The sequence below is a fragment of the Leopardus geoffroyi genome, chromosome B1 (genome assembly GCF_018350155.1).
Source record: "Leopardus geoffroyi isolate Oge1 chromosome B1, O.geoffroyi_Oge1_pat1.0, whole genome shotgun sequence".
NCBI lineage: Eukaryota > Metazoa > Chordata > Mammalia > Carnivora > Felidae > Leopardus > Leopardus geoffroyi.
This window is the reverse complement of record NC_059327.1, coordinates 78,979,820-78,994,113: the sequence shown is the minus strand read 5'-3', so window position 1 is coordinate 78,994,113 and position 14,294 is coordinate 78,979,820. Positions and strand designations below refer to the sequence as shown.

The following is a 14,294-nucleotide window of genomic DNA, read 5'->3' as shown; positions in this document are numbered from 1 at the left end:
CAGGGCTGCTGGAAATCATCCAAAATCTATGGGCTGGAGAAGAGCAAAGAGACAATTGGGATAGAGGGTCGTCTGTTTTCCTCCATAAGCATTAAGAACACAAGATTCTCTCAATGTCATTGGTAAAGACATTCTTGATACACTGGACATTAGGTGTACAATTTAACATCCTAAATAAGAAGAACAATTTTCACACATTCTGTCATACATTAGCAAAATAAGCTTACTAAAGCCTGCAGCTCTATGATTCATACAATTCTTTACTTATGTTTTCTTGCCTTTTTATTTTGCTTTTCCAGCATCTACAAAACCCAGAATTGAAAGTATTGAGCTAGTTGGAAGCTAATAAATTAATTCGAGTAGCTTCAAAATGGTATCAGAATTGATTAAAGGCTGACTGATTAAATGGTATAAAAGGATAAGACACCAATTAAGATTGAGTAGTCAGGATTTGTAAAGAATTGGTATCATGAGCATTTTTTAGAAAAAAATACTTTATTTAAATTCTATCACCCATTTGATCTATCTATATTTATATATTTATGTCTATATCTATATCTACATCTATATCAATCTAAAACATTTTTCAAGCCAGTAATGGTTAATGACCTTGCTTGGAAAGGGGAATAAAATCACGGTCACCGAACTTATAGATTCCAGTTATATTCCAAAAGGATAAATCAGGAACATCAGAAATCTCGAGGAAGGACAGAGTGGGGAGAAAGAGCCTGGTTCTACTGACCCTGCAGAGGAGGGTTGCAAACACAACCCTACAGGAGACTGCCTGAGTGTAATTAGTGAGGAATGGTAAGGCCTGCGGCAAACAGGAGAGAGCATGCCCTGCCCTGGGCGATCAAATTCAATGAAAATAAAACAAGACAAAAGGCCAAAAGCAACCTAAATTCCTGTGCAGGCCAAACAAAACACAGCTGTGAAGTGCTGGTCCCACCTCCCTACCAGGCTGCTGTTTTGCCCCCTTCCTGGGAGCCTGAGTCTGGCCCACTAACCGATCCACTCTTCCTGCCACGCTCCTATGCCACCAGCCTGCCTTTGCACCCTTTACTCCCTGCTCTGGGGGCCAGCACGAACAACACTGGATGTGAAGTCCAAAGCCATGGGTTTGAGTTCTAATTCACAGAGGATACTGAACAAAAACACTTGTGTGCCTCCTTTTTGTTAACTTTAGAATGGGGCCATCAATCTCAGAGGGTTGTGTGAAGCATTAAACTAGATAATATACGAACACTTCAAAAACTGCAAGGTGCTAACCATAGGGAAGCAGATGCTTATCCACAGTCGCTGTGGCATCCCCTCTTCCTGCTCGTCACTACTTGATTCAGGCTAACTCCTCCCCAGATCCAGTCCCTCTTTGCTGGAAATAACATCTCTTCTTACCCCTTCTGTCCTTGGCTAGTGATGCCACTTCGTCCCAAATGACTCTACTCAAAACTGCCCCTTCTCCCATGTCCCTGATTCATGGACCAAGGTGGCGGGGAGTGGTGCTGGGCAGGCACTGGATTCTCTTTTCTGCTTCCAGGTGGTCACTCAACAATCTCTCATCCCTTGGGGCGCCTGGGTGGCGCAGTCGGTTAAGCGTCCGACTTCAGCCAGGTCACGATCTCGCGGTCCGTGAGTTCGAGCCCCGCGTCGGGCTCTGGGCTGATGGCTCAGAGCCTGGAGTCTGCTTCCGATTCTGTGTCTCCCTCTCTCTCTGCCCCTCCCCCATTCATGCTCTGTCTCTCTCTGTCTCAAAAATAAATAAAACGTTAAAAAAAAAATGAAAAAAAAAAAACAAACCACAATCTCTCATCCCTTGAAGTCCATGTCATTCGCCCTGGCATCCAGAACATTTCTGTTTCCCCAGCGGCCACAGCACTTGGCTTAGACATTTCTTCTCCATACTGTCTCCTGCCATCGCTCTCATCTGATGTAAACTTACTCAAGTTCTATCCCCTCAGTTTGAAAATGTCTGTGTCGTTGCCCAAGGAAGAAGTACTCAACATCTTTGCCAAGGCTAATCCTGTCCTGTGTTGTCTCTCTGGCACCTTATGTCATCAACCTCTCTTCTCTCATACTTGGTTCCAGAAGCCTAGAAAAGCTTCCCATCAATCTGCAAGTCCTTGGCCATCTGGCAGCTGCTCGATGTCTAATGGTCAACTCTAGTAGGCTTCTCTCTGAGCTCTCAAGTTTTCTCTTGGGGAAGCTTTGCTGTTAGTCATGCCCCTTTTGGAAACCAGTACTTGGATCCCAGTTTCTCTGCTTCTCTGGCAGTCCCATCTCTGTCCTTTTGGTCCTGCCATCTTCCTTTCATGTAAGTCAACTGGATCACTCCTCTTCCTTCTGTGCCCTGGCAACCCCACTCCCCATTTTACTTTAGATGACAATTTTCTATGAGGATAATTCCACATTCATATCTCAATCCCCAAATCTGTCTTCTGAGTTCCAGTCCCCAATTCTCCTGATCTTTTGGCCTATTAGGATACATCTGAAAATTAACCCATTTGAAACAGAACTCAGTTTATAAAACTCCAGCAAATCTTCTCTGAGTCCCAACATAAACATGTTCCTCTTAATGGTAAGACTGCCATCTTAGTCATTTCTCCATGCTCAAAACCTGTGTCACTTCTGATCCATATCCTTTTTATTTCCTCTTCTAGTCAGCTGCCAGTTCTGCAGTGTTTCTTGAATCCATTTGCTCCTGTCCATCATACCATCATCATTTAGGTCATTATTTCAACAGCTCACAGCAGGTCTCTGTGCTTCTAAGCTGGCTAAGTTCTCTTTGCTTCTCGGCCTCCCCTTAACTTTGCCCTTTAATCTAGTCTAGTGCCAGATACATCTTCATAAAAACACAAAACACAGCTTAAGTCACGTCATCCCACTGCTCAAAGCCTGTGGTGTTGCACTCCTCCGCCCACCCAATAAGGTCAGGTGTCTTCTACAGGCATTGAATATTCTGGTCCAACCTACACCCCAACCTTATTCCCCACTCCTCTCCAACCAAATATAGCCTGATACCCCTTGAAAAATTAATTAAATTAATACAGAAATAAGATAGAAATTTAGAACTTAATTGGCATAACAACTTTTCCAAAACTAAGTTCTATTGCCTGGATATGCTTTCCCACATTTCCACAATCCCTCACATCATCCCCTCATGGGAATGCCATCTCAGACCTCATATCCAATTCATTATCCTTGCCAAGTTCTCCAAGATTCAGCTTCACCGTGACTCGCTCCTTGGTCCCCAGAACAAAACATGCTTCTCCCTTTTTTGAGCCATCACGACATTCTTTTATCTTCTAGAATGATTGGAGTATCCCTTTCTGCAGTGTATTAAAATTATCTTTGAATCTATCTTCTAGTAAAACTCTCTGAGGGCAGAAACTGCACCTCATTCACTCCTGTAGTTCCTGATCTGCCTAATCCTCCCATGCGTATATAACAGACACTTAATATATATTTAGTAGTTAGGTGGATGAAGGAATATGCTCCTTCTTTACCCAAAGCTTCATACTCTCCATGTAACTTAGTTCATTCACTAAAGACCAAAGCCCCTCTCCCACCTCCTCAGAAAATTTTTTATACCTACCACTTGACACTGTAAACAGGCTAATCTCCTAAAGGTAAGATTATTGAATAATATAGAAAAAAGGGCCCAAGTGGACATCAGCTTACTTGTGCTTAGCAGCAGCAACACTTTCATTATGGTGTATTCTTCAAAGGTAAGCTGCAGTCGAACAAACTGAAGGCTGATTTGGTGCATCCCCTGGCACAATTCGTACATGGCGGACTGATGCATCTTCTCTCTGCAAAGGAAATGAAGAAAATGTCTGAGAATACAAGGTTCATGATAAAACCCAGACTGGTGGCCCAAGGCAGCTTAATAAGAGATCTGACTCAGAGTTTTCCATTGGAAAGGTTTCAACATGGAGCAGATACGTATTTGAAAGACAAGTTAGATTTCACACCGATTGGCAAACTGCTTCTAGGCCAACACTGCCATCCCATTTACTAGTACCCTGCAACCATGTATCAGAAGCACTGAAACCAAACTTTTTCGAAGGGTGGCATTATATAATCCGTGGCATTATATAATTTTATGTCAAGAGTAAGGATGACTGTGTTGTGTTATATAGCAGAGAGGCCATTGTGATGTGGGGTAAAGCCCACAAACTTCTGTTCCTTTTCAGATACCAAGTGCTTATTAGCATTTTGATAAACTGTATTAGATGCTGTGAACACAGGACAGTGATGATCAGTCCTGTCTCCACATGGACCATCCTCGTGGAGGTCATGAAACGCGACGGTTAACTGTTTGCAGCAGTACATTCCAAAAGGAAACTGGACAAAATTTTTAAATGTGAGAACCTTGAATAGAATCTTTCTGATAAAGGCAAAAAGCAAGATGGGGGTCTGAGGCAATATATGCACATTTTCTTGGAAACAACCAATCTTCTCCCTCCACCAAATCCAAATGTTTCCCTAAACATCTACATTATGTAACAACAGAAGTCACCATTGTCCCTTTCCATGAGAAGTAAGCAAAGCATCAGTTCATTTTTAAGATTTTTCTTTCTCAAAGTCATAAATCTTTCGGGAGGGCCTGGGTAACTATTGCTTTATGATGACCAGAACTTAATAACTGAAAAAGAGACTATTAGTGAAAAATGGGAACAGACTTGACAAAGGCCAAAGAAACAGAAAAAAAAGGTCAATGATGGCTGATAGATTTCCAAGGGTGACTGATGGCAGGTAGGAGTCTGTGGGACAGCAACATTGCGATACAGCTCCCAGGATGCATTCCTGGGTTCCCCTCACTGGCAGAAACCCTTTGATCTCAACTCTGAAAGCCACCTGCACAGAACCCAAAATGGAACACAGAACATTTTCTCTCCATTATTATTATATGTCTTTTGTCTCCCAGAAGCTGGAAGATATTCTTAATAGATGTTTCAAACACACACACACACACACATACACACACACACACACACACACACACACACACACACACACACACACACAAATAGCAGGAGCCTAGGCATCCACTATCCAGAACTAACAATGTAAATAAATGCTAATGTTTTTTTGTCATATTTACTTCAGATCTTTAAAAATTAAACATGGCGGAGTTACAGCCTGCTCTGTCTTCCTTCTGGTTCCCATTCATCTTCCTTCAAGAAGGGCACTCGCGCACGTTGGGGGATCTACTGTTTCCTCTCAGATGTGTATATTTTACTACCACATGTATGTATCTGTAAAAACAGCATACAGTACCTGATTTGTTTTATGTACATTTGAGATTAGATATACACATTCTTCTGCAACTTATTTTCATTCAATGTTGTAATTCTGAGATGCATCTATTTTTAATACAGGTAACTGTAATTTAATTCATTGACACTGGTGCAAGTTTTGTTTGAATATATTACAATTTACTTATCCATCCCACTGCCAATGGCCACTTGGGTTGTTTCCTCTTTATCACTATCACAGATGATGCCCAAGGTATACCTTGTGCATTAATCTAGGATACACAATGACAGCAGAATTGCTGAGTCACAGATCAGCACATATCTGCTGCTTCCATTCCAACCAGTAAGAGATAAGAATTTCCTTTTATTCCACATCCCTGGCAATACTTTTCATTATCTAATTTAAAATTTGTTGCCAACTGATGGGGGTTGAAAGATTAGCCCCATTGGTGCTTTTACTTGCATTCCCATTAACACCAGCCCGCTGAACATTTTTCAAATGCTTTTTGACCATTTGGGTTTCTTGTTTGGTGATGTGTCTCTCCATATCTTTATCCATGTTACTGTTAAGCTTTTTCCCCTTCTATCACTAAGCAACACTACCTTTATTCTTAGTATTTTTTTTGCCTTAAAATTTTTTTCTGATATTAATTTTGTTTCTTCCTTTCTCCTTCCCTGTCTCTTATTTTCTTCTGCTCTCTCTTTAGAATTTCCCTGGTAGACCCTAATTATATTTCACATGTCTCTTACCAACAGCAACAAAAAAAAAAAAAGGGGGGGATTTAAAAAATCTGAGAGTCTGTGTATTTTAACAACTTAGTTTAATCTGTTTTCCTTTATCAAGGTTACTGATGTTTTACGATTTTTTTTTCTATCACTCTAACTTTCCTCTTTTCCCTCTTTCTTGCCACTTTCCTTCCTTTTACTGAATTGATCCGGCTTAAAAAAAAAAAAATCCCCCTTTGCAGGGTGCCTGGGTGGCTCAGTTGGTTAAGCGGTTATTCAGATGTCACCTCAGGTCATGATTTCACAGCTCGTGGGTTCAAGCCCTGGACGGGACAGGCTCTGTGCTGACAGCTCGGAGTGTGGGGCCTGCTTCGGATTCTGTGTCTCCCTCTCTCTCTGCCCTCCCCCCCCCACAACCTTGTGCTCTCTATCAAAAATAAACATTAAAAAAAAAAAATCCCCCTGTGCTCCAGGAGTGGATTCAGAAGGTACACATTTTATTTTTACTCTTTAATTATCATGTTGTGAATTTGTATACTTAAAAATTGAAAGTTAATCCATAGCTTTTCCATGAAAAACACACAAACAAGTAGAATACCTTTGGTCTACTGCTTCTAGTCCTCCATGTTACTGCTCTTTAGAATTTACATTACACCGTTTTTCACATCTCCCCTGAAATCAGCCCATCTCTCTTCACACCCACATGCCCATCTGTCTCATTTTGACGTGTTTCTTTGGTCCCCATTGTTCCCTGTACTTCACTCCATCCTTCTGGGTTCGATTTCTTACATATTAAAGAATATTTTCTCATAATTCTTTCAACAGCGGTCAATCACTGAAAGTTCAAGTCTTTCAGTCTTGATTTGTCTGAAAATGCCTTTATTTTACCTTCATTCTTTAAAAAGTTAGAGGGGCACCTGGGTGGCTCAGTCAGTTAAGCATCCGACTTCAGCTCAGGTCATGATCTCCTGGTTTGTGAGTTTGAGCCCCTTGTGGGGCTCTGTGCTGACAGCTCAGACCCTGGAGCCTGCTTCGGATTGTGTCTCCCTCTCTCTCTGCCCCTCCTCTGCTCATGCTCTGTGTCTGTCTCTCAATAAGAAATAAATGTTGAAAAAAAAATTAAAAAGTTAGAGATTTTCCAGCTTGATACTTTCCCTCAATACTCTGAAGATAGTATTCCACTGTAGCTGGGCCTTAACAGCAGCTGCTTTGGGGAGATTTCTTGTTAGGCTAGTTGTCATTCTAATGCAGGTAGCCTCCATTTTCTCTCTGGTAACTTACCAAAAACTCCATTTATTTGATGCCTGCAGTTTCATTATGAAGGACCGAAGTCCTGCTCAGAACTCAATATCCTTATTTGATTTGAAGATGTAGGTATTTCTTCAGTTCCAAAATGTCCTTCTACGTTGTTTCTTCAAGTATCACCCCTATCCCTTTCCTGTTACTTTTTCTCTTTGGACTCCTATTCGCAGGGCCTTGGATCTTCTCATTATGTCTTCCATATCACCCTCCCTCTCATATTTCTATCTTTTTATCTCTCTGGACTGTAACTAGGCGATTTTCTCAGATTCACTTTCTAACTATACATATTTTTTGTGTGTCTGATATGTTTAATGTCTACAGTGTTTTAATGACAACATTTTTCATGTCTAGATGCCTAGAAATAACTACTTAGTTCTTCCTCAAACGTCTGTTATTTTCCATAAGGTACTTCTTACTTTGTGGTTATTATATATTCTTTCCCTAAATTACATCTTTACTTACTACATCCCTGAATACTTTTAACACGTATTTCATGTGTGTTTCCTAGTTGCCTTCAGATTTTTTGGTGGTGGTGGTGAATTTTCTGGGATGCTAATACGCATGTCCGAGCACTGTTCTGGCCTGGGTGAATCCTCGGGGCATTGCCTTGTGGAAGGGACTCTGAGGGAAGTTTCAGCCTTTATAACTGTTGGGGGTATAAACATTTCACTTGTTTTGGACCAGCTTTTATGCTAATGTCTTAGCTTGCATGCTCTTTGCAAGACTTGTGTAGTTTAAATTTAGACTCCACATTTGATGTGATACAGGCTTGTGTTTCTTATGTCTTTCAGCTTCCCTGCCATGTCCCTGGGCTGGCTGGCTGGTGTGTTGAGTTTTACTGTCCTTATTAGTAGACAGTGAAATCTTTGCAGAGCTGTGGCTTTATACAAGAGCCTCCACTTTAGGCCCCAGCCTTGCCAGAGTCTATGTTCTTGTCTCCTGTTCGTGTCCTAATATCCACCCCCCCCTGTCGAAAGCATTCATCTACATCCACTAGTCTGTGCGCCAACTATAGCTTTGGGTGCAAGTTAAACCCCTCTGGCTGTGAATTCCCTCTTCTTGCACCTGTTTGTTCCCCCTTTTAAGCTTGCCTATATATCTAAGACTTTCTTTTTTACTTAAAAAATTTTTTTGAATGTTTATTCATTTAGAAAAAGAGAGACAGAGCACAAGCAGGGGTGGGGCGGAGAGAGAGGTGGTGGGGGGGGACACAGAATCCAAAGCAGGCTCCAGGCTCCGAGCTGTCAGCACGGAGCCCGACACGGGGCTCGAACTCACGAACCGTGAGATCATGACCTGAGCTGAAGTGAGATGTTCAACTGACTGAGCTACCCAGGCGCCCCTCTAAGACTTTCTTTTTTAAATGCAGAATTTCTATGTGCTTAGAGAAAAAAAAAAGGCTCAATTCAGTTCCCCCATTATGATGATTATGATTCTTAAAGGCAGGATCCATGTCTGGCTAACCTTTCTGAATATTAAATAGAATATGAGAGTCAAGTGTCATGTGTCAGTCTTTGCTCAATGTATGTTCTATGAATGAATGAGAGCGAGAAGGAAAGAAAAAAGCGAAGACAACCAAATGAAGATTTGCATATGATGATGCTATTAGAGCAAGATGATACTGAAAACTTACACAAAGGAAGATCAAATGTCTAGTAAGATAGATATGGCATTTGTGAAGTTCTTCAAAACTTTCTAAAAAAGAAAGAGGAGAGATTTAGGTTGTACAATGGGGTGGAGTGGATTACAAATCAGGATATCCATGGAATACAGCACAACATGCATTTGACACTATACAAGTTAAAAAGCAGACTCTATGCATTTGATTCCTCAGGCCACCTTGTGTTGGAGACAGCACAGCCATCCTTGGCTTCACCTCAGGAGGGTCAGGAGATGTGCAGCCCATGAGCCCTTCCGGGTGCTGGCTTTGTGAGTCTGCGATGGTTCTGTTTCTGAGACCCAGACTTACTGCATGTCAAACTGGGATACTAATAACAATTTCAACCTTGCAGAAATGTAGGAATCAATTATATGGGAATTCTTTTTTAACCTTTTAAAAATTTTTATTAATTTTTGAGAGAGAAAGAGAGAGAGAGAGAGCATGAGTGGGGAAGGGCAGAGAGAGGGAGGGAGACACAGAACCCGAAGCAGGCTCCAGGCTGTGAGCTGTCAGCACAGAGCCTGATGCAGGGCTCAAACCCACAAACTGTGAGATCACAACCTGAGCCGAGGTCAGACACTGAACCGACTGAGCCACCCTGGTGCCCCTGGAAATTCTTAAATTATAAAGTACTGTACAACTCTTATATTCTTTTGTTTTTCTGGTATAAGAAAACAAAATGCTTTCTGAGAGACCCAAGATCATTTTGCCTAAAACAAACCAAGCAATAATCAAATTTTTAAAATGACTTTATAGGAAAATAATATTGTATTATCATGATTATTTCTACATGTAGGTTGATAATGCAGAAAAACCAGAGAGAGTGCCGATTTTCAGGAAGGTGAAAGGAACGTGCCTGGAGAAGAACATGAGGACTAAACACCTCCGTGTTCAAGTGCTTCTGTTCTCAGATGTGTTGACAAAACATCCATGCACAGATTTAAGGGTAAAGAGAGACCTCAGATTCTACCAGAAGACAGATTAGAAGATCAATGTGTGCACACCTAAAGAAAGCATTTATTTTTATTTTTATTTTTTTGCCCTTTCAGTCTGAACAGCATCTCCTTAACTCCTTCTTGAGGTATTATTATTACCTGAATAACCTCCGTGGTCTTCGTAGCTGTCATGCATGGGCTGCCTACTGTACACCAAGGCTAAACTTATTCTTGCCAATTCTCACGATGCCCTGTGAAGAATGATCCTCATGCTCATGATAAGGAAATGCAGGTACATGATGCAGCCCGGAGCCAACCCCAGGTTTTCCATCTCAAACTCAGGCCGTTTATCTCTCTCCGCACTTGCCAGTGGCCCAACAGTTTTTAGCTGTGTTCTCCAGAGCATCTCTTCACAACTATGAAGAGTTATTTGGTACCTCATATGTTTTGTTATTACATACGCTCATTTGTTTACCCTTTGCCCTCCATTATGTGGGAAGATTTTGTGTTTACAAATGCCGCTGCTGTTTCCACTGCATGAAATTGAGTTCTCCAAATGAAGAGTACCAGGTACTCAATATAGCTTGAAATCTCAAGAAAATAGGCCATCTTGAAAACACATTTTACAGCACATCATTTTTGCACAATTAGATTAAATGCACAGAAATGTACATCCACAGAAGCTGAAACAAGGACAATCTTTTTGGCACGATACTGGTATTAATTTTACAATATTACTTCACAGAAGTACTCTTTGCTACGTGCTTTTATTGATTTTATAATCTTACCTCATTTTCAGTAATGTAAAAATACATGAGCAACTTTGGGGAAAAGACAAAATTTGTATAATGCTCCTAAAACATAAAAGTAAATGCAAAAGTCACCCTTGAACACTGAACCAATACAAAGGCAGTAAGAGACTACTGAAGTTGGCAACATCCTTGTACTAAAGTGAATGTCAGGACTGAATAACTGACAGCCTTCTCCACAGTGGGCACATGTCATCCGTTTATAAACATCTCATTTGCAGAACAGAATGAACTCTATTTTTGGATAAATACAATAACCAAAATGGGCATAGAGACCCTGTTCTGATTCCAAAGACCTTGGGATAAAATCTACAAGAATAATAGTTCTAAAATATTTTTTAAAAAACACTTCAAAAAGATAAAAGAAATATTTCAATAGTTTTGCAAACTTGTAATTTTCTCAAACTAAGAAACCAATTTTATTCAGAGCTATAACTTCATCTGGTTCTCTCTTAGAACGTCCATAAAATCATATGGTCATTTGGAAATAGTTTTAAAATATTAAAATAATCTAATGTCTCCAAACCTGATTAATAACTTGGAACAAAAGTGAATAATTCAAGAGTTAGAAAATATTTTTTTCCTGGCTTTTTGAGAGAATTTGAGGTTGAAAATGGAATTCACTTTCGTGATAACAGTGGGAATTAGAAAAAGTCCCATTATAATCAGAGTATTAAAGACATTCACAATTTAAATGATTCATATGCCAGTTGCCTGCTTTTAATTTAGTAAATAATCAGAACAACTTTTGTGTCTATAGGACCCATGCCTTCTTGCCATTATTATGTTAACAGTATTGCCTTATTTTACATTATGAGGATAGTCCTTTGAACCTATTGGCCACTGGCCATTAAGGAACACTCTTGTTTTGGTATTCAAGTATCGGTTTACCAAGACACTACTAAAAAAGTATATGAAAAGCTTAGTCATTCAGTTATCTGGAGGTCTATCTGGAGGCAGCTGATTTGGGAAATTACTGACCCAAACTAAATGCAATCCTGGAATCATATTTATCTTCTGTTCTGTTACAGGTAAATATTTGATAAGCCCAAGCTACAAAACATTCCAAACTATGGGCATCTGCAGAATTCAGGAGCTCTAAGTATTAGCCCGAATGTCTCCTGTGACTTCTCATGCTGTGGCTATCTACAGACGGAACACAAGCTAACTTCTACTTAAAGAATCTTTGCAGAAATTTAAAGCAAAGTCTGAAAGAGACATTTGTACACCCGTGTTCACAGCAGCATTATTCATAATACCCAAAATGTGGAAGCAGTCCAAGTGTCCCTAGACAGATGAATGGGTGAACAGAATGTGCTATTTTCAGATAATGGAATATTATTCGGCCTTAAAAAGGAAGGATATTCTGACAGATGCTACAACATGAATGAACCTCGATGATATTCTGTTAGGTAAATAAGCCAGTCACAGTAAGTCAAATACTGTGTGATTCCACTGATATAAGGTATGTGGAGCAGTCAAACTCATAGGAACAAAACGTAGAACGGCTATTCCCAGGGGCTGGAGGAAGGAAGGAATGAGGACTTATTTACCTAACGTGTGAATATACTTAACATTAGTGAACTATAGAGTTAAAAAGGGTTATGTTGGTAAATTTTATGTTATGAGTATTTTTATCACAATTGAAAATATTTCTATTAGAAACAAAAAGGCTTCTCTGCAGCCCATGATCCTATCTACTGTACTTTGATTGAGATTAAGAAACTAGGATGTGCATTTAATTATGTAGCTTCTCTTAGGGTTCGGGCTTTTCATTCATTCTTCTTCTTTTATAATATATAAAATAATCTCTTTTCTTCTCGGTTTCTGCTACTTGCCTTTCACCTTTTTGTGTCTTGATGGATTTTTAGTCTTACTGTATGTACTTTTACTGCAGGCTGTGCTAAATGTTTTTTAAAAGCAGTAAGAGTAAAAACTCTTTAATAAACCATAATTTCAGAAAGTCAGTCAGAAACACTTCCTCAAAGGTCTGTCTGTTGTAGTTCTGGTACCCTGAGGGAGAAGGGAAAATACAACTACCTTTGTCACTCTTTTCTCTTTCCAAGAATTTACATTTAATAAACATAATCCCCTCACATTGGCTGATTTTATAAATGCCAAAGCATAAAAGGTCCCCAGCTCTTTCAACTACAGGAAGGTACAGTGACATTTTTTAACTTACAATTCTTTAGCAATATTGCACTAAAGTGTACCCTGGTCAACTAAATACCTTTCAGGGGTGTCAAACATCACTTTATTTAGTAAGGAGCTACAAAAATAAACTTTTCACGTTAGCCCATGGATTAAGCAACAGGCAACTCTCATCACTTCGAAGGCGCGTGTTCTCTTGGATAATCATCTGTGGTTGATTTTTGTATGTGTGTAGATCCCAAATTACACCAGTGCTAAATAAATATCTGGTAGCCACTGAGAACAGGTAAATCCAATGGATTTCACACACTGTGAATTGCTCGTAAAACATAGATACCAACAACACCCAGCAAGGCTCATTCAGGGCCAGGCTCCCTGGAGCCTTAAGACTTCACAAGCAAGTTTGCTAACATTGCTCTTACTTCTGTAAGTTGCCCCTAGGAATGTGTGTGTGTATTACATTGTAATACTGTCAGTCTTACACAGAGAGTGAAATAATTTCAGTGGTGTGGTGCACGCACAATCACAGCCGATATGAAAGACTAGACCTTACATCTGATGCTGCAAACCACATTATTATGTCCAAATAAATGTAACATCATGTTAAGTGGTCAGTGTTAACAGATGGTCCCTGTCCTAGGCTTGTTATTTCCCTAAAAAATAACATGCAGAAACAGGTCCCCCCCCCAACCTTAATTAAAATAAAAATGAACTCAATTTGAAGATCCAAATTATTCCAGTGTATGATATACATATTTTTTCATAGTCTTACCAGATTTTTCCTTAACCGATGAACAAGATGTAGCCATAAAAGGACCATTAGGCTAGCTGCAGTTCTGATGTCTGTTATAGTATTTACGTCATTTATTTACAGCCAGGGCAGAATTCAGTCACTTTGGTCTAGGAATTGCTGGAGGATGTTGCTTTTCTGGACTAGTGAGCCAGAGAGTGGTATCCCAGTGGTCTTTATGACATTCATCAATTCTCTATTAATTGTACATGGCCAACTCTAGTAAGAGTTAAAAGCTAACTCAGTGTTTTGTTTGTCACCTTAAGTGACGTTCCAGAAGGGATGTGTTTTTCTAGAAGTACCCTTGAATCTAAGCATCACAAATGGCCACTGACTTCAGTAGATGTTACACAGATCAAATCATATTTGACAATCTAAAAACTGAGAAAGGGCTTGGCTGCATGACCATAATTTGCCACTGACAGTCCTAGAAATCATGAAAAAAATTCTTTTCACCATATATTTTAGATACAGTTTTTTGTAAAACACTCTTTTGTACCTTAGGTTTTAAAATACTTACATAGCACAATTTCTTTTGGTACAAGGACACATATTTGTGGTACAGGAAAGAAAACAGGAAGCTATAACCCACTGTGAAAATTTCCTCTTACCTGCTACATTAAGGTTAAAATACCCAAATAGCATGCTTAGAACCTCATGAAC

The 14,294-nt window shown here is 39.8% G+C and overlaps 1 protein-coding gene across 2 annotated transcripts in view; it reads right to left on the bottom strand.

The window, feature by feature from the left end:
* The window catches only part of NR3C2 (nuclear receptor subfamily 3 group C member 2), a 351,781-nt gene that overhangs the window by 40,148 nt on the left and 297,339 nt on the right, over positions 1–14,294 (bottom strand). For both annotated transcript variants that reach the window (XM_045466119.1, XM_045466126.1), the window contains exon 7: positions 3,679–3,809. In XM_045466119.1, coding sequence (XP_045322075.1) covers positions 3,679–3,809 — 131 coding nt within the window. The remainder of the gene's footprint in view (positions 1–3,678; positions 3,810–14,294) is intronic.